We start from the raw sequence: 26,162 nt of genomic DNA on the forward strand, positions 1-26,162 counted from the left end.
TGATAATGTAAAGTTGCGTCAACAGCAGTATAAACTTCTGAAAAAGTATTATTAGTATCTCCTAATTGATCGTTTGTAATATTTTAAAATATTCTGTTCGATTAATTTTGTGTGATACTAGCATCGCCACAATGGTAACTAAACTTTATAGTTTATATACCATTAAGTTGGCTAAACTCGATGTTTGACCATTTAAATTTGAGAAATTAGATCTATACAGTTTTTAAATTCTGGTTTAATTACAATAATTATTTTAAGTTTTTTTTAAGGTTACATTTAATTAATTTACTTTAAAAAAAAACAAAAATATTTTAGTGTTACTGCAATAAATTAAAGTTTTAGCGAATTGTTTTTAAAATTTTACATTTTCCTTTTAATTATACTTAAATGGAATTAAATAAAGAAAACGTTTTGTGTAACTGTGTTTCTTATACAAAATAATATTATTACATTTTATTAAAATGTATAGTTAATGTATAGTTAATCTAAGTTACTTACAGCTTTTAACAAAAATTAACTTACAAATCACAAAATAAATGCTGCTACTAACCAAAATTTTACATCCCTGCTTTAATTTTATAACTTTGTCAACAAATTGATTTACTAAAATGGTGAATTTTTTTTTAGTGAATTTAAAAGTATTAGTCTTCAAAACTTGTTTTACTACACTCTTTTAATAAACATTACAGGTATATGCTATAAGTGTTTTACAGTTACTTGTTTATGTTTCTTAAAATTTTTTATTATATCTGTATTTTTTCTACATAGATAGTTTTAATATTTTTTTTTACGTTTTAAGAGATATCAAGCAAAGGGTTAATCATGCTTATGTTATAGGGATGCAGTAACAAAAATACCTCTAAAAATTTTTTTTTATAGATATGAAATATTTGTAAAAATTTTAAATCAATAAAAATTATTACACACAAAACCTTTTTTAATGTAGTTTATGTTTTTCTGCATCTCCTGTGATGGCGCCCCATATTTAATACCTGAATTAAAAATCAAAAGTGTCAAATATCCTTTTTTTTCATAATATATTATTCTAATTAAATTTAGAGTAAATTTTTAAACTTGAATATGTGTTTTGAGTATTTGTAGTTTTTGACAGATTTAGATTTTGTTGAAATCTTATACTTTTGAGCTGTTTTACAAAATAGGACACTAATATATGGTTGATCTTAGTAAAGTAAAGCTTTTTAAATGCAAAGAATTTAGTTAAGTATAGTGTAGTTATAATAAATTCATTAAATTTTTAATTAAAAACATTTTTTATTTTTGTAAACAATGCAAAAAAAATTATACAACCTTTTCAGACGTTTAATTTTTTGAAGAAATCATATAACATGTTGTACACTAAAATGTAATTCTTAAACAAATACTTACAAGTGTGTGCAATTGAAAAAGGTTTAATTTTAAAGACTAGTTTACACGGTTTTGATGAATATTAAAAAATTTAAACATTTAATTTAATTATCAATATAATTGTTTTAAGGTGTTTTATTTTAAAATTTTTTTTAATTTAATTCAAAGGCAACTTAACCAAGGTAAATTTAATTAAATGGTAAAGTTAAAATAGTTTTAAAGAAAATAAAATCACTTTAAAATTGATAAAAATTACTTAAACTTAAAACCAAATTTTTTTTTTTTTAAACAAACTGTAGGTTGATTATTTTTAAACAAAATTTGCATGCAGAAGCACCATGTTGAGTTTTAATACAAAATATTTGATTATCTATAAAAAACTATTGTTATTAATTTCCACAGTTTTTGTAAAGAATAGAAAAAAATTCATTTATGTAATTTTTAAAATTAGTGTAAAATTATTTTATGTATAAACAGTATATTTAAAGCAACAAAATTTAAAATGCTAACAAGTGTACAATCAAAGATGTTGGTTAAACGCTTGACTCTTGCTGCAATTTCGTGAGTTTTCTTTAATTAAAATGTATATAAATTAACTTTTACGTTTCTAATATTTTAGAATGAAATTTTCTGGTGTAGTGAAATGTTTTTAGTTTAATCTTTTTTATACTATTAGTTGAGTTCTAAACCATTTTTTTATTCTGTTAATTTATACTTAAAAAAAAAAATAGTTTAAATTTTTTATCTTTTTTTTGTATAACTTTTTTTATACAATGTATGTCTCTAAAGTAATCTAATCAAAATACATTTGATATACATGTCAGAGTATCATTTTTCTAATAGACATAAATCAAACCTTGAACTTTTTTTAACTAAAATAAAAGTAATGTCATCATATTTAAAAGTTTAACTTAAAAAAAATGTTTTATTCGATTTTATAGGATTAATAAAATTGGTTACACAAAAAAAAATTAGTTATGGTTTTTTTCAAATTTCAGAAAACCCTTAAAGTAGGTACATATAAAGTTCTTAAATAAATTAAACTTAAGTTAAGTACAATTCGATTAATTTTTGGTTAAAATTATTTATTACAGCTGTTTATTTTTTCAGGTTTACTTTGATTGGCATAGGTTAGTTAAATTTTTTTTAAAAGTAATTTTGAATTTATCTATCGGGTAAAACTATTATCTTTAATTTAAATTATAATTGTTCTTAGTTTTAAAACTTTATTTATAATGGATTTATCTTAAATATTGCAAAGCTTATTTTATATATTAATAGTCTAATAAGTTTCTGTTATTGTTGTTTTAAAGTATATCTTATAATACTTAGGGTGTTTGTAAAAAAACTAAAATCAAAAGTTTTTTCCCATATTTTGTGCTTTGTTAAAGTGGAATAATATAAAAATAACGTATTAATTTGTGCCCGAAACTTGATTTAACTAGTAAAAAAAATATCATCCGTGGATTAAACAATCTTTTGATTACAAAGTTTTACAGTGAGAGTTTTACTTAACGTTTCATTTTGTAATTTTTGATTTTATGGTAGTTTTTTTTAAATATACAAATATGTACTACTCAACTGTTTGAAAGATTTATCTAATTTTTATGTTTTCTCGCTGTTTTCGTATCATGAGACTACTAGATTTTATAATTACTTGAATATATTATTTTTTGTGAATATTTTTTAAATAATGTTTATTTCAATGATTAAACGTACAACTTTATTACCACAAAATTAAAACCACTAAATTAAAAAAACAGTCTAAAAAGATATTCAAGAGATAATATTCACTTATCTTAAATATATTTGTAGAAACAACCTTAGTTTTTTGTACACTAAAAGTTACTTTTTGTAATACTTTTGATAATGAGCGTGTAAAAAAATAGCAGAACTTTCTTTTTGCTTTGTGTTTTTCTTGAACAAAATAAAACTTTTTAGTACCTCGTATTGTCCGTCAAGTGATGTGCAGATATAATGAAGTACTTGTGACAAATTTCGGTTAGTTTTAATTGATAATAGAAATCAAGTCATCAACTGCAACAAGTATTGTAGAGTATTCAAATACTATATTTTTTTTATTGTATAGATTAGGTGTGGGCAGCAATTTGAATAAATTTGTTGTATTAGCTTAAACAAAACAATTTTGACCTGAAATATCCGAATTTTGTTTTTTGAAAGGATTGGTTCAAAGTAGAAACTATAAGATTATTATAGTTATAAACTTTTAAAATTTGATGTCTGATAACAAGACTTTTATTTTTCAATGTTAAGTTAAAAATTCTGTCTTGATCAGGAGAAAAAAAGCTACATGTCTGCGTTGATACCAAAAATAATTTACAAAAATTGTCATCTTTTTTTTACAAATAAAAAATTTACTAGTTGAGAGCATTAGACTCTTAAGGTGTTATATTTTTAATATTTTGGTTTTCAAGGTATAAACTCTTTTTAAAGTAATACTTTAGTTTTTTAAAAAAGATACTTTATTCGGGAGGATTTTGTATGTATAGTTTTTCTACCTTATAGTTTTTGTAAACAGACAATTTACTATATACTTGAACAAAATTAAGCAGTAACAAAACCAACATACTTTGAATCATAGAAAAATTATAAATAAATTAGATATAGTAAAAATATCTCAAAAGACAAAACAAAAAGCAAGAACCAAGTACTTATTGCCAACAATATATATATTCTAAGGAGGTTACCAGGACTACTAGGTAGTAGGGTTACCACAGAATTCAGACTACTCTTGAAAGCCAATGCTAGTTTTGAAACCTCAGGATCTCTTTAGCTCAGGATTTCCCAAACTTTTTCAAATGCCCCTTTAATCAAATAAAAAAAAGCCATGGGCTTGTTCAACGACAAAACTCAAAAACTATCATAATAAACACCTAAGACCTTTTTTTTTAAGAAACTCCAAATTATCTAGTATAAGTTTCAAATTATGACCTTGTGGCCCCATGTGGCTCCTTTACTGCTTATGCCCCTTTCCCCATTCGACCCCTTTGCTGCTCATTACCCCTTGAATGTCTGTATTGGCCCACTTTGGGAAACATTGCTCTAGGTCTAGCTAGTAAGAAAATTTATGAAAAATTCAGGTCGCCCCAGGCTAGTGTGAAGCTTTTATCAAAACTTAGGCTAGATTTTATGTTTCCATAAATCTCAGGCTCTTTTTTGTCTTCAAATTTTTATTTTGGTTTATAGTATCATTTTGATACTTTTATATAGTTTTATGTATTTAAGCTTGCTTAATAGTACATAAAAGTTTCAAATGCAGCTTATATTAAGCTATTTCAGTTTTATGTCTTTGTATTTGTTATTTGAATTATCGTATAACATGTACTGTTTAGATTATCAGTGCAAACAGATAAAGATTATTAGCTATTTTTAAATGCAGTTGTTTTATTTATACTGTATATATATGCTTTATTGCTTACATAGTATTAAAAAAAAGAAATTATATACAAAAGTTATTCTAAACCAAATATTTTTTCTACAGAAAACTGGATTATCCCAAACAGTGGAAACTGCAGACAAAGTATGAAGTTACCTCGTATTTGGAGCTTAGCGTCGTTAGTTCTCTTCGGATTATGCGTGTTTATGATGTTCGCAGTGTTTGTTGCTGAGTGGGCAAAAAGGTGACTTTACTTTTTATTTTGTAGTGACTAAAAAACGGAGCGAACATAAATTCTTCTGTTGTATAAGTATGTAATTGTTTTTAATGAAAGTATTCAAAAAAAATTTTGGAAAAAGTATAAATAATTTATTAGTTGTATTTAATAGTACTTTTCGATGAATTTAAATATACCGATTTACCAAAAATTAAACTCTAAATGATTGGAGTAGCTTATTGGAAAAGGATTAAACAATCTAATAATTAAAAATTCTAGTTCTAATATTGTTTATTGATAATACTGTGGTTAGAAATTGAATTTAATAAGAGTATTAGATTTAAATTTTTGAATATCTTTAGTCAGTTTTACTTTCGACCACTGTGGAGTTATACATTTTGGTATCAAGTTATAATTTAACCTAATAAAAGTTGTGCATCAAGCTTGAACAGCTGCCAACTTGTATTTATATAATAAGAGAGAATATTAATGATACAAAAAATATTTAATCACAAACTGCTTTTAACTCTAAATAAATATTTTAAACACAAACAGCAAGGTCTACGAAGAGGAACTAAACAAAGATGTCGAAATGGCAGCTGAAGGAGTGTCTGAACTCAAAAGCGGTTTCAAAGAAGCGATGAAAGAGCACCAGGAAAATGCAAAATTTGCTAAAAACAAAATGGACAAATGTTTAATTTTTTTAGGGCTTCTCATCATTGTTCACAATGTGGCCGCTTTCGTTTTTTAGTCGCTAAATAAATTTTTAAATTCTATTTGAGTTCGTAAATTGCAACTTAAAATCATTGTTGTAGCTACTGTTAAAAAAGTAAGTAGCTTAATATAGTCATCGATTATAATCGCAATGTTATGTTACCACCCAAAAGTTTATTGAGTCTTTGATGAAATAAGTGAGGAATGTCAAAGTAGTTTTAAAGATAAACGATATTGGAAGTAAAGTGCTTTCTCTACCGATTTTGTAAAAAGAGTGCTTTCTCGCTTATTCGGTAATTTCGGGCAATCTTTTTTGTAAATAAGACTTTAGCCGGATATGAACATATATCGTTTGTTTTAAATAAATTTAATAATAATCTACGATAATGATATTATGCAATGTATATAACAAAAAATACATTTCTTAATATTTTAATTTAATTAGTTTTTACTTTATTCAATGAAACAAAAAGATGAAACAGACAAAAATAACCGATTCAAAACTTTGTAAAACTGAAAATTAATTTAGCATAAACAAAATAAATCGTAACCAGTTTAAGTGATATTAGTATTCTTTCTGGAAAAAAAAAATAGAGGTTTGCTTGACATAACTTTTTTGTTTCTTAGCATAAAACTCACGATATCTGATAAGTTGTGAAACACTTTCTGGTCTAATTTTTGATTTTTTTGTTTTATCCGAAATGTTGTGTACTAATGCCAAGATATGTCTTGGCAAGATTATTATTTACAACTCGGTTTTATAGCAATTAAAATTTTGATGTTTGAAGTATCCCTTAGTTTAATGTTTTTATATACGTGCTGCGCAGTTTTTAATTTTTAACATCTAGTTTAATTTTTTAAGAACTATCTGGTTACTATAAACTGAATGCTTAGTTATTTAAATCAACTTATATTTACATTTTTAGTATAGCACTGATATTGGCTTAATTAAATAAGTTTACTTGTTAACTAAAGGTCGGATAAGCAAGGACCTGTTTAGTGAGGAAGCACTGGAATAAAAACTAATCTTTTATTAGCATTTGTGTTTCAGACTTTTGGTTCCTAGTTTTTGATAAGAAAATTATTCATAGCGTGATAAATTATAACGTAATGTAAAAAACATGTGAGTTTATATTGAAAAGGTTATTGTAAAAAATAAAGTAAATGTTTATAGAAGCTGAGATCAAAGCCTTGATTGAAAGTTCCAAAACAGGAAAACTCTTGAAAGAAAAATTGATTACATTTAACTGAAAAAAGACAATGAATTCAATTCACTCTAGGCTGATATTTGTAGATTAAAATCTGAGTATAATGAGAAAAGTAAGAGCATTGAGAAGAGTATTGTTGAAATTTAGAATGATAGCAAAAATGTGATGTTTAGTAACAGAGTTATTTCCTTAAAAGAAAAAATCACAGATTTACAAAAAATACTTTTGGAATTTAAAACGTAGTTTTCTTCTATATTTGAAAGTTTTGAATCAAAGTTATCTACATATGTTGATGCAATGGAAACAATCAAGTCAAAAGACTTTTTTTCCCAAATCAATACCAAATTTAACAGTTTTGAAGCAAAATTTTAAACTTATGCTGATATTGTCAAAAACAATCCAGTTGAAGTTCTTACCGACATAAGCAGTAAACTTGATGTCATTAAATATAAAATAGATGCTGATAACGAACAGAAACAGAATAAAAAGAAAAGATTAAACATCATCGTATTTAATATTCCTGAAAATAAAAGTGTTCGTTTACAAAGTCAATTTGATAGCTGTAAGAAAAATTTCAAAGTCCTGCAACAAGTATTAGGTGAAAATAAAACCGAAAACATGAACTAAATTTTTTATACCGTATAGGTAAATTTGAAGTTGGAAAAGCCAGACCTATAATTGTAAAACTCAATGCTCAAAAGCTAAAGAAAGACTGATTAAGCTGAGATATCTCAAATATGTGACACATGAATTTGAAGTTAAAATATACATAAATCCGGATCGAACCGTTGAACAATTGAAATTTTAAGAAGCTACGAGAAGAATTAAAAAGAAAACAAGCTATGGCAGATCTTTATAATTTCATTATAAAGTACGTGACAGATAACAATAAAATGGTGGAAGCTACAAATCATTTTTTTCGATATAATGCCCAGAAACTCTGGGATTAATAGGTCAGACTGTAAGTCAGACATTTTAAATTTCTTTAAAAAACTCAATCTATCTGCTAGCTTAAAAATATTTAAGCTTATTTTGTTCTAAATTTAAGTATATATACAAGTCTTGGCTGCTATTGCCCTATTAAAAATTCAAACAGTTTTTTTGTTTTTCTATGAAGCATTTGTATTTGCATACTGTACTTCTATGTAAAAGTAATTTAAGTCAATGATTTCTAAATTCACTTGATACTTCTAAATTAAAAACGTAGTAAAATAACTTTTACTCACTTACAAATTCATTGATCGCTTAAAAATCACAAAAACTTGTATGCAAAATGTTGTAAACAAAAGCTAACTAGAAGTTTTTTTGCTTATTTAAAAAGTGTAAACAATTGTTTATTTTTAAGTATAGTTTACGCATTTTATCATATAATTATTAGTAATTATCATTTAATTTACACATGAAGTTCAAAAAGTATATTTAATATAAAACCAAATTTAGATACAAGTAATGTAGTAGGGATTTAAAAAAGAAAGTTCAATAGCAAAGTTTATTGTTAACAAGTTTTTTTAAAGAGTATATTAGTTTGCAAAAAAACACACAACACCAGGTACGTTTTCTAATACTAACTTTCATTTGTTTGTTATATTTAAAGAATGATTATGTTCAAAAAAAATAAGGATATAATACTCACAATTCCCATCGAACATTTTTTTAAATTTCTTTATTAATATTTTTGTTTATTTTCTAATATCACTTTTACCCTTAACCCTTACCCTTGGTAGGTAAACAGTTCTCGGATTTGATCGGGTGGTACTTGTGTTGGTGAGAACTGTGCGCGGGTTGGAACTGAGATTCTCCCAATAAAGTGATACTTCGTTTAGTTTGCATTTTTTGTTGTAATTAATGTAACAGCATTACATTGTAAATAATTTAGGTAACGTATTTAAAAATAACTAAAACTTACTCAAAATAAGTTTCTAAGAACATTTTATTTGTTGAAAAAGCAAAAAACTTCAAACTTTTTTTTATATCAGTTGGGTGATTGGTTGTGACTTTAGTGTTGATGTTAGTTGTATACAATGAAAAAGTTGTTTAACTTTTTTTGTTAATAATTTAGTGAGTAATTTATATATAAAATATACTTCTAAGATCGGTTCTAGACGCAGTCAAGATGTTTTGTGATTTTTAAACTTTCATCAAACAGATAATTAGATAACATGTTCATTGTTCAGGGGCGTGTCTTAAAATTAATCTAATAAAAAATTTATAAATGCAAAATTTAAATTATCATCAACTAAAATTTAATCTAAAACTTTATTTAAACTTATATTGTACAAAACATGAAATATTTTATGACAAACCTAAATTAAATTAATAATAAGTTATTATTTACAATAGTAAGTTTATGTTTGAACACAAAGTAAAAAAAGCGAAAATGCTCAAAAAATCTCGTCTAAGAATCTTTGTGCAAAAAGACCTCTCAAATATGTCTTTAAAAGATATAAAAACATGAACTAAATTAAGTTAAGTACCGGAGTACCGGTTTAAAGAAAAGACTACAATGTCGTGGTTAACTAGTTGAAATGATATTGTCATTTTTTGTAAATTTTAAGAACCACAATTAAAAACAATTAAAAAGTACAGTTCAATACAAGTATTAAATAAATTTAATTAATATTTATAAAAAATAATAAATTTTTGTTACTAGGTAAAATTTTTCTACAATAAAAAGATGTAGTATAGTATAACTTTAATAAATATTTAATTAGAAGTAAATGTGCAATATATAGTTCTAATCTTTTAAGCAATATTTACTTAAAAGTCATCTTATACGAACAGGCTCTACAAAACAGCTTTAAGCTTTTAATGACATCATAACAAAATTTTATTTTAAACTAATATCAGCTATTTTTCAGTAGGGAACAGCACAAAAATGAAACTTTTTTATCATTTTGTTAAAACAAATATTTGCCTGTTTTTATGGAATGTGGTTTTTAAAGCATTTTTTTAAAAGTCTTTTTTCAATGTTTAAAAGTTTGGAAAGGAAAACAAGCGAATCTACTAAAAAAGTAAAACTAAGTCATTTATATACTTTTCCATGAATTATTAAAAACTTGGTTATTTTTCATATTTTTTTTGGGGTCGCACAGGAAACCAGTCTAAAAACGCTTCTGGTTTAAATAAAGTTATTTTTTAACGGTTTTGCATAAAATGGGTTTAGTTGTTATCGTTTTATTAATGTTAAAAAAAAATAAGTTAAATCTTTGTATCATCTTAAAAACAATTTTTAAAGTTACTAGTATCATTTTTTTTACAGTTTTTTTCACCATTATTATTTATTTTTAGACTACTCAATCTTCTTATTTTGAATGTAGAATGTTAATATGTTAAAAAAAGCACTTCTTTGATATACTAATATTTTGTGTTCAGTCAAGCGAGTGATACATTGCTATTTTGTCCCCTTCTGTACATTACAGAAACCCAAAGTTTATTATTTTAATTATATTTTGTAACCTATTTCTGAATTGGCTTGAATTTCAGTAACCACTTGAATTGTAAATTAAGCCAAATTTATTTGTTGTTTTTTGTCAAAGTTACAAAAGTGTTTTTAGCATTAAATAATGTTTAAATCTTGAAATATTAACATAAGAAGATTTTTAAAGATTTTGTAAAAAAATGTTTTAATTAAGTACTGTTAAGTATACAATTTACCTATGCAGTTTTAAAGTATTTCAAAAATAATTTTTTATTATTTTATTTAAAAGTATTTTTGTTTTTATAAACTTCTGTTATACTTAATCAAGTTGTTTGTAAAATGATAATGGATACCACATTGAAAGGTGTCCTTGCATCTCTCAAGCAGTCCAACTCTGCTGCAGCAACACCTAATAAGGATGAAGAAAAACCTCAAGAGTACCAAGGTGTTAAAATGGAGATGGAAGAGTGCAGGTTTTTGTTTTCTTATTAAAGAGTGCTATTAAAAATATAAGTTTCTGACAAGTTGTTGCCACATAACTTACTATAATGTAGTTAAAAGTATAGTATTAATTTATTAGTTTTGTTACTAACAAATTTTTTTTTTAAATTTAGGTAATTTTGAAACAAAGTATGCAAATAGAGGTAGAGAAAGTATTAAAGGTATTTTAAATGAACATTTAATAATTTTTACCTGAATGTTGCATAATATATATTTAATTATAACTGTTCAAAGTATAGATTTAATTGTTTTCTTATAAAAGATTTTAGTGAAACAAGTTCACTGGAGTATAAATAAAAACAAATTATACAGTAATCTTCCTTTATTGTTCAAACATATGTTTCTGTGTGTCAAATTTTACTTTCGTTTACTTAATTTAGACTTAATAATTACAAATATTATATAGTTTATAACAGTCCAATTTAACATTAAGTATTTTACCTATTATTAACTATTAACCTGTAAAAATCTGTAGAAATTATTTTATTTTAATTTTAAAGAAAACATGTATACACCTACTTTATTCTGTGCTTCTGTTCTTTCATTACAATAACTGTTTTTATACAGAACACAGTTGAAGTTTCTGATTCGTTAACACACAGAAACATATGTTGGTACAATAAAGGATATTACTGTATAATTTGTTTTTATTTACAATTATTTATAATGTTGTTTATAAAAAGGAAAATTTTATGTCTTAAGTGGTGTATTTTTTAAATATGAAAATCAAACTGCTTTGCTACAAAAGAAATCTCTATATTAAACTACAAAAAACAAACACTAAAATTATTTGGTCCTATGACCTGGTGTACAAAGAACCTTTTGGTTATCAAGGTGTACACCCCTTGGATACCTTTTAACGTCTTGACCAGGACGCCATATAATTTTTTTAACTTAAATTCAGGGTTTCCAAAAAACCTTGAATCCTGAAAAAACCAGGAAGTTGACAACTTAATTTATAAAACCTAGTAAACACCTTTTTTTTGAAATTTGATCTTATTTTATATAGCTTTTACTAAGCTACAAGATACTTTTTACAGATTTTAGAAATTCAAAATAATTTTTTATTTATAGCTGGTCAAAGTCGGAGGCACCAATAGGGTCCTTATGGGAGGCACAAACTAAAACGGCAAATAACTAGATATCACTAAAAATTTATCTTCTTCTACGTTTTTTGAGATAACTACCTCAAATTTTCAGGAAATGTTCCTTGATATATTTAGAAAGTTCTGTCAGAACAAAGTTTAAAAAGAATAAAAAAAGAAAAGTTTATAAAAAAAAAAAAAAAAAAACTGTTTGGTGTTTTTATATACAATTTATATATTTTTTTTTTAGAAATTCTTTCTGACAGAATTTTTAAAGTATATCAAGGAACATATCCTGAAAGTTTCAGGTAGTTATCTCAAAAAACGTAGGAGAACATAGATTTTAGTGAAATAGTCTATTTTTGCCGCTTTAGTTTGCGCCTCCCATAAGGAACCTTTTTTTGCCTTTGATTTTATCCGGCTATGTCTCAAAAATTAATTTGAATTTTTAAAATCTTTAAAATGCATTTTGTAGCTTAGTAAAAACTATATAAAATAAGATTAAATTTCAAAAAAAGGTGTTGACCCCCCTATGCCCTTTAAGTAGTTTTTCAGTAATTTTTCAATGTTGTCATACTATTTAATACAGTCTTTTACCTTAAATTTAATTTTATACTAAAAATAGATAAAAAACTTGTTCTTTAAAAAACATACAACTAATTCAAAAGACCTTTGGTAACCCTGTAAAATACTACTAGTTTTTGTTTTAAAACTCTATAGAAACAGCATGTAACTTGTTTAAAACATTTTTATCAAAATATTTAAGTCAAAATAAAATGATTTTTATCAAAATTTCAACTTTTACTTAATTTAAAACATTTTTTTGATATAATGAACTAACTGTTATATTTTTTATTTTCATAGTTTTTTTTTTTAATTTACAACACTTTTTTAGCTTTGCTCATTTTCTAGCTAGAAGCTATTAAATGCACTAACAAACTTTGCAAATTTTTGTAAGTAGCTTTTTAGTGTTTTTACTTAAATTTATTTTTCATTATTTTATTTTTGAATAAGCTGTTTTTCTTTCAAAATCAGTGAAGAAAGATTAGATTTACAATAAGCTTTCTATTTTTTGTTTAAATTAAATACAATTACAATAATTTTTTTATAGTTGAGAAATGTAGGCTTTGCTTTGATTCTATTTATTTGATTATTTTAAATTTAAGCTATTTACAAAGCAGTTTAAAATTATAGTGTGTTTAGGTTTATTTCTAATTCCATTTTGCTCTACCATTAAAATTTTTTTTGTTGTTAATTTTAGTATTTAGGTTAAGTTTTCTGCCTTGCAGCTGGCTCTGCTAATTAAAGTATAAATTTAAATTTAAGTGCTGAAATAAATGTTTACCGTGGCAACCAAATCAGTTTTGATAAAGAATAAAGTTATAGTTATTATATTATTGCGGCTTTTTCTATTTTAATTTTACTTAATTTCCATGAGTTAAATTTGTAATTTACTTATGATTTCTTTATACTAATTTATAGTTTTTTTGTTTTTCTATTATAAACAGAGTACTGTTGTATAAAAATAAAAAATAAACATGAATAATCTCAGTCTAAAAATAATAAAGTAATAAAAAGTGTATTAAAATGTTGATTATCTCTTTTAATGTTAAAAAACAAATATTTTACCCCACCTTAATCTTATTAAGGCCATGGGGGTTAAGGCCATAGGGGGGGGGGTCCGACTTTTTTTTTTACAAAAAATAACTTTGGCTTTTATATGAAAGCTTTAAGTACAAACTACAAGCCTGTTTTTATAGAATTCAAAAATATAATTTAACTTTTGAGATATTTCATTTTTTGTAAAAAGTTTCCGATACAAACGTATGGACCGCAAATTTTTCGGGGTCAATTTTCTCGGAAATTTAAAAATTCACTAAAAACCTATCTCCTCCTTCATTTTTTGACCTAGAGACTTCAAATTTTCAGGAAATGTTCCTTTTAATATTTTGAAGAATCTGAATGTTGGAATTTTTGAAATTTTAAAAAATAAAAATTTTATCCACAAAAAACTAAAAAAAAGGGTAGTTTTTTGACAATAATTTTTTTTTTACTCAAAATTAAAAAAATTCCTACAATAGATCTCTTTAAAGTTTAATGATACACATTCTGTAAAAATTTGAGAAAGATTACTCAAAAAATGAAGGAGGTGATAGATTTTTAGTGAAATAGTCTTTTTTTGCATTTTTAGTTTTCGCCTTCCATAAGGAACCTGTTGAACGCCCTTTCTTTGATCGCTTATATCTCAAAAGTTACTCTGAGTTTTTTTAAGCGGTTAAAAGTGTCTGATAGCTCAGATTAAATTCTACAAAATAAGATCAAGTTGTAAAAAACAAAGTGGACCCCCCCTATGGCCTTAACTTTTTTTTACAACTTGATCTTATTTTTTAGAGTTTAGTTTAGAACTAAGCAACAAGTTACTTTTCACAGATTTTAAAAAAGTCAATGGTTCAATAAGTTCCTTATGGGAGGTTAAAAATAAAATAGAAAATGATTAGAAATCACTCTAAATCTATCACCTTTTATGTTCTTTTAAATAAATAACTCTATTTTCCAGAAAATTTTTCTTGCAATGTTTAAAAAACCCGTTAGAAAAAAATTAGAAAAAACTAAAAATTTTATAAAAAAACAGTACACTTTTTGAACAAATGTATATAAACTTTTTTAGTCATACCTTCACAAATTTTATAGAATTGTGTCTGAAGAAAGGTTTAACTTAATAACTGATAATGTATATATATGAATAAACTTTTGAAAGTTAACAAAAAACTTTTTTTTTAGATTTTAGGTCATAAATTTGATTTATAAATTTTGTTCTGACAGGTACTCTTGACTATTGAAAGAAATTTTTGTTAAGAATTTGAGGTCTCTAGATCAAATAGAAAAAAAAGATAAATTTTATTGAGTTCAGGGTTTGTGCGTGTCAGGCTAAATCAGTTTTTTTATTTAAAAATTTGAGAATCTCAGTTCAAATCCTTGAAAATTTTGATTAAAAACAATTGAGAAATTTTTTTAACATCAAATTGGGATGTGAATTTATTTCTAAATAAAGATTGAGTTATTAAAGACAAAATCAGTCAGTATTTGTAAAAATAAATGCTTGAAACCTTTTATTGAATCTCTAAAAAATTTTAAGAATTTTCATTATTTTGATATGAGTAGATTATATATGTCTACTTTATATGAAAATTCATAAAAAAATACAGTTTAAACATTACAGTTTAGTTCAACAACTTAGCTGTTTGTTTAAATCTGTTTACATCAGCTTTGTTTTTCAGAGCTTAGTTGGTTGAACTGTTTTAATTTCTAAATTAAAGGCTTTATACCAAATACTTTTTAGATTAAAACTCTTAGCAGTGTATTCATATATTTTACTGTTTGTTCCAAATTATTAGAGATATTCACAACACTAAAACTTAGCTTTAAGATATAAGTACTAAATTTTGTTGGAGTAAAAATTTTAGGTACATTTCATTTTTCTTTACACAAACAAAATATTAAAGGTTTTTTTTAAATTTAAGTGTAAGCGTTTTAAAACTGATATAACATCAACAATCACTGTATTTATTTAGAGTTTAGGATTTATAATTATATGTATAAATTTTAAGTATTAGTCAAAATACTATAATAAACATTTTTTACTTATTTTAATAATTATGTAAGCGTTTAATTTTTAATTTTAATAAAACACAACAATACACATAGTTTTATTATAAATCTTCTGGTTATAATGTTTTTACTTAGTGCTTAATTAAATTGAACAATTGTGTTTAGTAATATAAATTAAACTTTTACACCAGTAATAGATTAGATATAACACTTATTTTAAAACTTATCACTGAATTTACTATGTTAAGGGCATAGGGGGGATCAATCACCTTTTTCACAATATAGTCTTATTTTATTGAGTTGTAAGTAAGCTATAAGTTCCTTTTTGCAGACTTTTAAACCTCAAATATTTTTGAGATAAGGCTGGTTGAAGTTTGAGACTACAATAGTACAAATCAAGACCCCTCAATACCTAAAATGACTTCTAAAGGGGAGTTTCCTTACTTAAATAAAATGTCAGGCTAAATTGGTCTCAGTCAGGCTAAATAGAAAAATTTCGCGCACGAACCCTGTGAGTTGTTAAATAAAAAGAAAAATTCAATGAAAAAATTGCAGTTTTTAGGATGATATATTTGACAGAATATAGATTGACAAAATAATTTTTACATTAATGAAATTGAATTTTTTTTATTTTACAAACATGACTTATAGTTTATATTTCAAAATTTTCTAAGACAACACTAATTTTGGTATAAAAAATGTTAGACCCGACGTGGCCTTTATTTAAAGTAGTTATTTGCAGTCATATTAAACAGTTTTGTTTATTTTTAGTGCTGATATAAAAAGAAGTAGTAAGTTAGTTACTAACAGAATTTTTAAATGAATTCTTTTAATAAAAAGTTACTCTTTATATAGTATTGAAAATTATTACTTAAGTATTAATTGTTAACTTTATTTTAATTAAAGGTGTACTTTTAGAGGTGTTTTAGTCAAAGTTTGCAGAATTTAAATAATGCTTAAAAGCTTAATTTTCTAAAGATTTATGATAATCTTACTATAACCTACTCACAGAATGCCCAAAGAAGTCCTTGACAAACCCACTCCTTCAAACAACGATGGAATTTCAATGGAAGATGAACTGTTAATGAGGCACTACGGTTCTGAACTTATTGAAATATCAGGTATGATCTAAAATTCTATCTTTATATAATGTTGCATTTGAATGAATCAAAGAAATCTTTAAACAGTTTTAAAAGCTCGTTGATTAAAATAAACTTGTAACATTACTTTTTTTTCCTACTTCAGTATTTAGATATTTATGTTTAGTAGATGTAAATTATATGTTTACACAAAGTTGCTCCAAATCAGTTTATTAATAAACTTATGTACATAAAAATAGTTTTATCGCTTTTTACGCAACAAAAATAACCTTTTTATGATACAAGTATGCTCATTTTAGTGTTAGGCATTTGATCATGTTAGTACATGTAAATAGTTTTAAAAAATTTGTACTGCTCCCAATACTGTTTCAATGAATTAATGTAAAAAGCTCACATTGTTTTATTAGAACAGGACTAGATACATTTTACTAAATAAATTTTCACTTAAGTACTGACAATAAAAAAGTACAATTGTTTCATGTAGATTATTGCTTCAATTATCAGGTATTTGAAGAGAAATAAAGACTCAAACATACTATGCAGTAGTAAACAAAATACACAAAAAAAATTTGTTGCACTGTTTTGAATTTTTGTTTTTAATAAAGTATATAATAAGTATATGCAAATAAAGTATACATATATATACTAGTTTTATACTGTTAGAAACAGTTTTCTACCTCATAGTTAACTTTAAACTGTTAAAGACAGTTTTCCACCTTATAATTAATTTTATACTGAAAATTAACAAAAAAGAAACTTGTACTTTTAAAAAACTGGAAGAAGTTTTTAAAAAACCTTTGAAATTTTTTTTCAGGTATCGTGTTGAGGATGCCTCAGCACGCAATAGCCAACGCGCAGTTCTTGTACCAACGCTTCTACCACGTCAAATCGTTCCTGAAGAACAAGCTGAACGAGGTGGCGATGGCCTGCATCTTCCTCAGCTCCAAGGTGGAGGAGAGCCCGCGGAGGATCCGAGACGTGATCAACGTGTTCGACATGATGGAGCAGAGGTTTGTTTGTTTTTTTTTTCAGGGGTGCCAAAAAACCTGGAATCCTGGAAAAACCTAGAATTTGACAATTTAGGCTAAAAAATCTGGAATTTGAGAAATTTTGAAAAAAAAAACTGAAAAATCCAGGAATTTTAAACAATTTTTACATGTTAAGTAGTAAAATTTCAATTCGAAAAAGTCTATCATATAGATAAAATTTTTTGTCATCATCAAAACTTTTTTAATAAAAAACACATTTAAAGTAGCTTTACAGTATCTTTTCAATGTTTTTCTACTATTTAACACCGTTTTTTACCTTAAACTTAAGTTTGAACTAAAAATAGACCCAAAAGTCTGTACTTTTAAAAACCTGGAGGAAATTTTGCAAATGTGGAGAAAATTTGCCAAAAACATTTGGCAACCCTGTTAGTTTATAATTGTTATTTTTTTATATGTCAGACGAGCTTTATATATAAAATATAGCTCTTCAATCTGTCCATGACAAATTCAACGTTGTTTTGTGCTTTTTTCCAGTGGCGTCATATAGATGAGTAGTCGAATGATTCTAATTTGAAAATATCTACAAATTTGATAGCACATTTTAAAATTTGAAACGGTTTCAAGAGTATAATTCTCGTTATCAATAAACTTAAATAAAGATTTAACTGTTTGCAAGTGTGATTTTATTTGTTCTTTTCCTGATCGCCGTCCTGAATAAGACTTTTTTTTTTGTTTTTTGTTAGACGTGCTGGAGCAGAGGCTTATTGGAGTTGTTTTTGATACTTTTAAAGAATTTGTTTTCTTCTTTTGATAAATTACAACCTACTACCAGAACACATTTGTTTATAAACATGAACAAGCAAATCATATTTTATGTCGTTCTTACGTACTTTTGACTGATTTAAAGTGTTTGGCATGATGGAACACAAAGTTCGAATTGATGCCACGAGAAGGCGTTATAAAAAAAAGGCGAACAAGTTTCAAGCTTTTACACTATTTCGCAGGTTCAAGGACAAGAAGGCGCCTTGCAAGGTGCTGGAGCTGGACCAGGAGTACACGGACCTGAAGTCGCGGGTGACCAAGTACGAGCGGAGAATTTTGAAGGAGCTGGGCTTCTGCGTGCACGCCAGGCACCCGCACAAGTTCATGATCACCATGCTGCAGAGCTTGGGCCTCATACGAAACTGGAGGCTGTGCCAGGCGTAAGTTGCTCGCTGTTTGTAGTTTCAGGTTTGCTAGTTTAGAGCAGTTTGCTCGCTTTCGATTGATTTACGTGGAATTAGTTTTTTTTATCATTGTTTTTATTATTTTTCTTTAGTTTACACCTACTGAATACTGGAAACTTCTTATTTTATAACTTACATCGATTTCTGGTTTAATTTGTTTATTAAGCTGTGCCAGGCCATAATTTGTCTTTAGTGCTTACAAGCTTAAGGATTACGCACTTTTTTGTTAATCTAGTTGCACTATCACACGTATCAAGTCACACCGTTGCATCTCGTAACATTGTGACGTCACAGGGCTTGGAGCTACATGAACGACGCGCTGAAGACGTGGGTGTTTGTGCGCCACCTGCCGGAAGTGGTGTCGTGCGCGTGCGTGCAGATGGCCTGCGACCTGGTCAACGTGAGCTTGCCAATGCAGGACCAGTGCAAGTACGACTGGCACGAGCTGTACGACGCGAGCAAGGAAGACATCGAGGACGTTTCCAACCAGATCACGCAGGCTTATCACAGGTGTGTTGGTTGTTGTTTGAAATACTTTGCACAGCGACGCGGTCTTGACTTGAAAAGTGAGTGTGAAATTATCGGAACCTTAATCACACAGGCTTATCGAACGTGTCGCTTAACTGTTATCTTTAGTAAAATAAAATATATAATACTAGTGATTTAAGTTTATTGCAAAACCACAGTTATCAGTGGTAACGCTACCAGTGATCAAATAAACTAAAAGTAAAAACAAAACATTAAAAGTAAATTTGTTATCTGTTGTTCAACACACCAACACAGCATCATATTTTTCAAGGCGTCAAAACTTGGACCCGGCCAAGTTGTACGAGGTGGTGGCGAGGATCAAGAGGAAGAACAACCCGCCCACGCCCCCGCCTCCCACGCCCCCCAAGCAGGAGGAGAAGGCGGAAGAGAGGGAGGAGCGGAGGAGCCGCAGCAGGAGCAGGAAGCGGAAGAGGAGCCGGGACGAGAGCAGGGATGAAAGTAGGCACAGGGATGAGAGCAGGCACAGGAGGAAAAGGAGCAGGAGCGACTCGAGGGACCGGAAACACAGCAGGTTTGCTTAAATGTTTTAAAGTTTTTCTAACTTTAGCCTACAAATTGATAAATTTGTAAAGTTTTAAAATAAGATGCAGTCCACTCGACACAGCAGGCCAAGAATCTTTTCAATTCACTTTAGTTATTTTTAATAATGAACAATTTTTAATGATAATTAGATATAGATATAATGTATATTGAGCTACATAACTTTATATCTCCCTAGCTCATTTAAAGCTCAAAAAATCTTTATCTAGAAGGTATTGACAAAGTATCAAATTTTCTTACACATTAATATTCTTTAGAATGTTTAAATATAATTTTAACATTGCTAAGTTTAACAACGTTCTTAATTGAAAAGCTATGAGCATGTTGAAGTACAAAGCATAAATCTTATATTGTATAGAATTTCATGATAAATGCTTCCTTGCCAATGAGGAATGCTCATCGTCTGTTTCTCTTACCATTTAAATCACCTTTAAGCCTGCCTGGTGGATTATGATCTCTCAATCGATGTAAGGAAAGTGGCTCAATGCTTTTTGTTGAGACCATTAAAATAGGAACGAACTCTTTAACTAGATTAACTCGTTATATAGTAGTGATCTACCGGATCCAAGATCCGGAATCGGCCATCTTTTGCTCGGAACCGGATCCGGCCGGATCATAATTAAAGATCTGGACCTAGCTGAAACTTGGCCTCAGGTTCTCATCTTAATTATGACCATTATTTAATCTAATTTTGACGTAAATTTGAAAAAGTTTTCGAGTAAAAAATATTTTTTTAATTATATTACAATATATTTAGGGGGATATGATTTGGTTCTTATTTTAAATAAGTAATAAGAAACAGAGTTTACACACGGTCAGGATAATTTAGGATAGTTATGTAAATTTAAGAACTTTTAAAATTTAAGAGAAATAAATATTCTAGATTTTAATTTAAGTAAGATTATAGTTGAATTCAATTTCTTATAATTCATCTTTAAACCATATTTTTTGATAAAAACTTAAGTTTAATAATTTTGAAAAGTTAGAAAAGCATTTGATATAACTCAAGATGACTCAGTACAGTTTCATTGGCAAAAATAGTGGCAACCCTGTAGATGTATAAGACTAATCATATTATTTTAATGTAACTAATTTCTAACAGTTACATAGTTTATTTTTCCTAAATTAAAAATGTCAATTGCATGGAAATTTTTCAAGGTAAGTGAGGATGACAATTTGCAGTCTTTGCAATAAACTCATTAAAAGATGTAATGCTAATTCGTACAGCACTTCTTCTTTGCTAAAGCATTTGAATTCAAAACATCAAAGAGAAATTTCAGAGGCTAGAAAGTCATCGTTATAGTCCAATAAAGCAGTCAGCGATAGTTCGTCACCAACTCCAAAACAAAAGTAACAGCAATGAACCAAGTTAGTATTGAGAGTAATCGCCCTTTTAAACAATAGAAAATAAACGATCAAAAAGCAACTAAAATTCATAGAAAAATATGAACATGATTGCTATGGACAACCAACCATTTTCAATTACTAGCGATCAAGGTTCCATAGACCTATTGGCTGCTTTAGAGCCAGGTCACTTGATTCCACTAAGTACTTCAATGATACAATGCTTCCTCATACTTATGAAAATTTAAAGATAAAAATACAAACTGAGTTGTCAGAAGCTTCGCTATTGACATTTACAAGTGACATATGGATAAATTCGAAGACAAAGACATCATATCTTTCTTTAACAGCGCATTGCTTAAATGAAAGCTTTGACTACGAACACCGAGATTTGCACTGTAAAGAAATAGAAGGTTCTCACACCGGCTTGAACATTTGTGAAAGCATAAAGGGGATGCTTGAAAATTAGGATATGAATCGCATTCACGTTTTTCTTAGCGACAATGCATTTAAGATGAAGACTGGTTTGCTGATGTTAGAATCCTCTTCAGCACCCTGTTTCATTTGTTTCATTCACACGCTTCAACTGATAATTAAAGATTCACTGTTTTCAGAAAGCAACATAGGTGTGTTAATAGCCAAGGCCCGTCAAACTATTGGCCACTTTAACCATTCGTCTACAACGTACGAGAAACTAAAAAAAAAAAAATCAAGATCACTTTAGGTTCACCAGTGTCAATGCAAAAAGCCTTATTACTTGTGCAAGATGTTGAAACAAGGTGGAACTCAACCTACCTAATGCTGAAAAGATTAGAAAAATTAAAAACAAGTCTCCAGAACTACGTGGCTAACAACAAGTTTAAACCGGAAAATATTCTTACAGCTGATGCTTGGAAACTTGTTAGCCACTTTAATGAACCGCTCGAACCTTTTTAAATAGTAAGGCAGAAGTATAGTAAAAACAACGCATTGCTGTCAAGTGTAATCCCGCATGCAGCAGTGCTAAAACAGTTTTTTAATCGTTAAGCTAACAGTCCACCAGGTCTAGATCAAAGTAGTTCTACAACCCTGGCAGAAAATATTGAAGAGGCTTTCGAAAGAATGTTTTATACTACTAATAACAGCACACGAATAAACCTTCATGATAACGAATTGTTTTTACTCACAACAGCTGTTGATCCATGGTATCGACTTGACTTTTTCCCTGCTAATCTCAAACAGAAGGTTGTAAGGCTACTGAAATCACAAGTAAAAATAATAGTTGTCGTGAGACTGGTCAAAGTGGTCAAGTTCCTCTAGTACCGCCTAATAAACCGAAAGCTCAAATACGTACAAATGATGTTCCCATAAAAATTTTTGTCGTTCTATTCTACATTTAAATTGGAGAGAAGTACAAACACTCACGAAAGTGAGCAACAAAATTTAATTGATCAGGAAAATGAGACAGGAATTAAGGCTTTTTGGCTGAAAAAAAAATATGTTGAAAAAGTTAAAGAAACTGAAGTCTTGTCTTGGTGGAACTGAATTAAGAAAAAATACACACAGCTTGCCAGGTTTCTAAGATGGTACCTTTCAGCACCACCATATTCTGTTTCAGAAGCTGGTAACTTGTACGAAAAAAAGCGGAATCGATTGCTTCCAAAAACCGGCGAAAAACTTTGGTATGACGTTTATTATGATGTTTATGTTATTTGCTTAATTACTTACTTTTGAATATGTAAACAGTTGCTAAAGAAGTTATTCTAAGTAAAAGTCAAATGTAAATCCTATCATAAAAGAAAACTCGTTGTTTTTTCAAAGTATTGTAACATTTAATTTGATTTTCCTTTACATCATACAAATAAAAAATTCAAAAAATTAGTCGTATAAGTAGCTTGAAATTTAACATTTAAACTGAGATTTCGCATGTAGATTTCATGTCTTTTTATAACGTTCTTTTTCTTAGTGTTCAAATAAAACATTTAGACAATAACATTGTGTTTTTTAAACAAAATACTAGTATTAAAATTTTTTTATTAACTAATGGTATTAAAATAATTACATTTTTTAAGTTTGTTCTCTTTGAAACTACATAAAACTTTAGGATTCGGGTCCGGAATCGGCCGGATCTTAAGTTAGAAAAAAAGATCTGGATCCGTTTTATCACTATATATAGTACTTGACACCAGTGGAAAGGTCCCCAACAATATTCACAGAATTAAAAAAATTGTGACAGGGTAAGTTTTCATAGTTACGTTGCAACGCCTTTGAACCAATATTTAAATGGAGTTGTTCATCCTGTTTCTCCAAGCGAGTTTCCCCGAGCCACCAGTTCTGACTGTATATTTATCATCATTTGTCTTATAATTTACCATTATCAACCCGGTCTCATTTTCGCGGATTGTGCAACAAGCATTTGTTACCAACACAAAAGAGTCGAAACTTCCCGACTCTTTGGTCTGGCCGTTCCTTATTCTAATCGAATCATGAACATGGTGCCTTTCATCGAACCTCCGTGTTTCCTTCACGTGGGTCGAACTGCAAAATTAGAGAACTTTTCTTACTTTTCGAAATAAGAGAAACCACCTTTCAGCTGACGTCCTCATATGATTTCAGCTGGAAATACTTGGCAACCGCTATCAGTATCTCTAAGTCAAAGCATCGCTTTTTAAAACTGTTCATTATCCAGGCTTTTTGGTGCATCAGTATCTTAGCAGCCTTTTTTGCAACTACTTAAAAACTACTTCTGCTGTTCTGTATAATCGCGAATCTCCACCTTAACAATTGGATCTTTCATGTGAATTTTCGTATGTTCGGATTCAGTTTCCTGAAAATAGTTCATTAAGAATAACTACTCTAATTTAGTTCTGACCAGATTAAAATTTTTCAAACTTAAAGTACCAGCTGTTCAAGATATTTTTTCTGGATCAAGCTTATTATAAGCTTAAAAGAAAAAAAAAACTATAAAATAAAAGACGAACTTGGAAATATATGTATAATATTTAATTTTACTACAAAAACTGACAAGACCATCTGAAAATATTTATAATTAGTTAAACATTTTTTTAGTTGGTAAACTATTAACAATAATATTACTTAACACTAGATCTTGTCAAATAGCTTAAAAGAAAACAACATTTTTAAAACAAAAAGACCAATTAACAATTCTGAATATAATTTTAAATTTGACTACAATAAAAAATATTTGAATATTGTTACAAACAACTAAACTTGTTTTGGTTGATAAAATACTAACAATGATGTTATTTAATAATCCAACAGGCGCCGCAGAAGCAGGAGTCACTCGCCGAGGAGAAAGTCCTCCCACAAGCATCACAAGAGCAGGAGAAACCACCGAAGCGAGAAGAAGAGTCGTCGGTGATGACGTAATGATGCCGATGACGTCACAACGGATTTTCGATGTTCTAATGATGAAGTTTTTTTTTTGTGAAGGTCTTTTTCAAATAGTTTTTAAAATTATAGTTTTAAAGATTTTAATTTCTACAATACCCTTTTACTCACAACTGAGTAAAAAGGTATTGTAGGTGTAGTAGGATTTTGTGAACTAATAAATCGAACATTTTACAAGTTGATTAATTGTGAAAGTTTTCACTTTTAACTCCGTATAAAATTATTTTTACTTGTTTTAGCCACTTTTATAATTTTAGTTTTTATCAATTTTTATTTACGTAATACTAGAAATAATTTTCTTATTATAAATAAATAGTGTATAAAAATAAAAGTTCATGATTATATTTACTTATCAAAAATAAAAGTGTATTAAGTATTTTCAAAAATTTACCTTTATCACTTAGTAAGGTTTACTAAACTACATTTTTTTTATTTACAGTACACTTTTAAAATACTTTAGATTAGGGGTGGGCAACGTACGGCCTGCGGGCCGGATCCGGCCCGCAAATGAAAATGACCGGCCCGCAAGCGAAGTGACAGACCCGCGAAGGATCAGTATTTCAAAATTTTATAAAACTTTGCATCATGTTTTTACAAATCAAAACTGTAAGAACTTGACTTTAAGTACATGCTAAAAAATGACTTTGTAAATTGATGTGTACTAATAAATATACCATTTTGTTCTAATGTTTTGTGTTGTTCTAACTTAGTTGTAATATCGTTTTGTCAAATTACCCCAACAAATTTTTTTTTCAAGTCGATATTTTACATTTGTACTTTTTACAATTATAATGTCAATTATATTTATAGACATTGTTTTAACATCTGACATGTCTCATTATATATCTTCAGTTGTCAGACTTGCGAAAGTTTTGTGAAATTTAAGAATTCAAAAAAGTGATCCACTGTATCAATATAACTAGATTCCGGCCGGATCCGAAACTTATATTTTAATTAGAATTTGACCGGATCCGGACTTAAAACTAGTATCCAGTCGGATTCAGATCTAAAAAGTCATTATTCGACTGGATCCGGACACTGGATCCGGTAAATCACTAATTCAAAATACTCCGGCCCGCAAAAGACTATATAATTCCGGATCCGGCCCGATGATTGAAAAACGTTGCCCACTCCTACCATGGATAAAGATGTTTATTGAAGTGTTACTTATATCTAAGTCAATACTTTATGATAAACAACGACATATATTTTTATTTAAACTTATATAAGTAACACAAATTATTTATAACTTTTAAAACTACGTATCCTTAAAACCGAACTAAAAATAATACATTACTGGAATGATAAATACAAAAAACACTAAATAAAACTTTGTTTTGTTCTAGATGTTTATATGAAATTGCTAAAGCTTAAACAATTTACAGTTTAATTCAGAATTAAGTGTAGTTACCTACTGACAATTTAACATTGGAAACATTTAAATATCAAAAAAAAAACCCGTTACTATATAGTACAACACAAACATCTCAACAGCTTGTTCTGGCCAGTT

The 26,162-nt window shown here is 27.7% G+C and overlaps 1 protein-coding gene across 1 annotated transcript; it reads left to right on the forward strand.

Annotated features, from left to right (window-relative positions):
* The first annotated feature begins 10,652 nt into the window (after positions 1–10,652).
* LOC145834130 (cyclin-L2-like) lies at positions 10,653–24,968 on the forward strand. The gene is made up of 7 exons (XM_082941488.1): positions 10,653–10,792; positions 16,526–16,635; positions 17,429–17,624; positions 18,608–18,805; positions 19,124–19,339; positions 19,629–19,889; positions 24,524–24,968. Exons 1-7 carry the CDS (start codon positions 10,659–10,661, stop codon positions 24,621–24,623), a joined length of 1,215 nt encoding a protein of 404 aa, XP_082797614.1. The 5' UTR covers positions 10,653–10,658; the 3' UTR covers positions 24,624–24,968.
* The last annotated feature ends 1,194 nt before the right edge of the window (positions 24,969–26,162 follow it).

Source organism: Thalia democratica, chromosome 4 (genome assembly GCF_965202585.1).
Source record: "Thalia democratica chromosome 4, ktThaDemo2.hap1.1, whole genome shotgun sequence".
Classification (NCBI taxonomy): Eukaryota; Metazoa; Chordata; class Thaliacea; order Salpida; family Salpidae; genus Thalia; species Thalia democratica.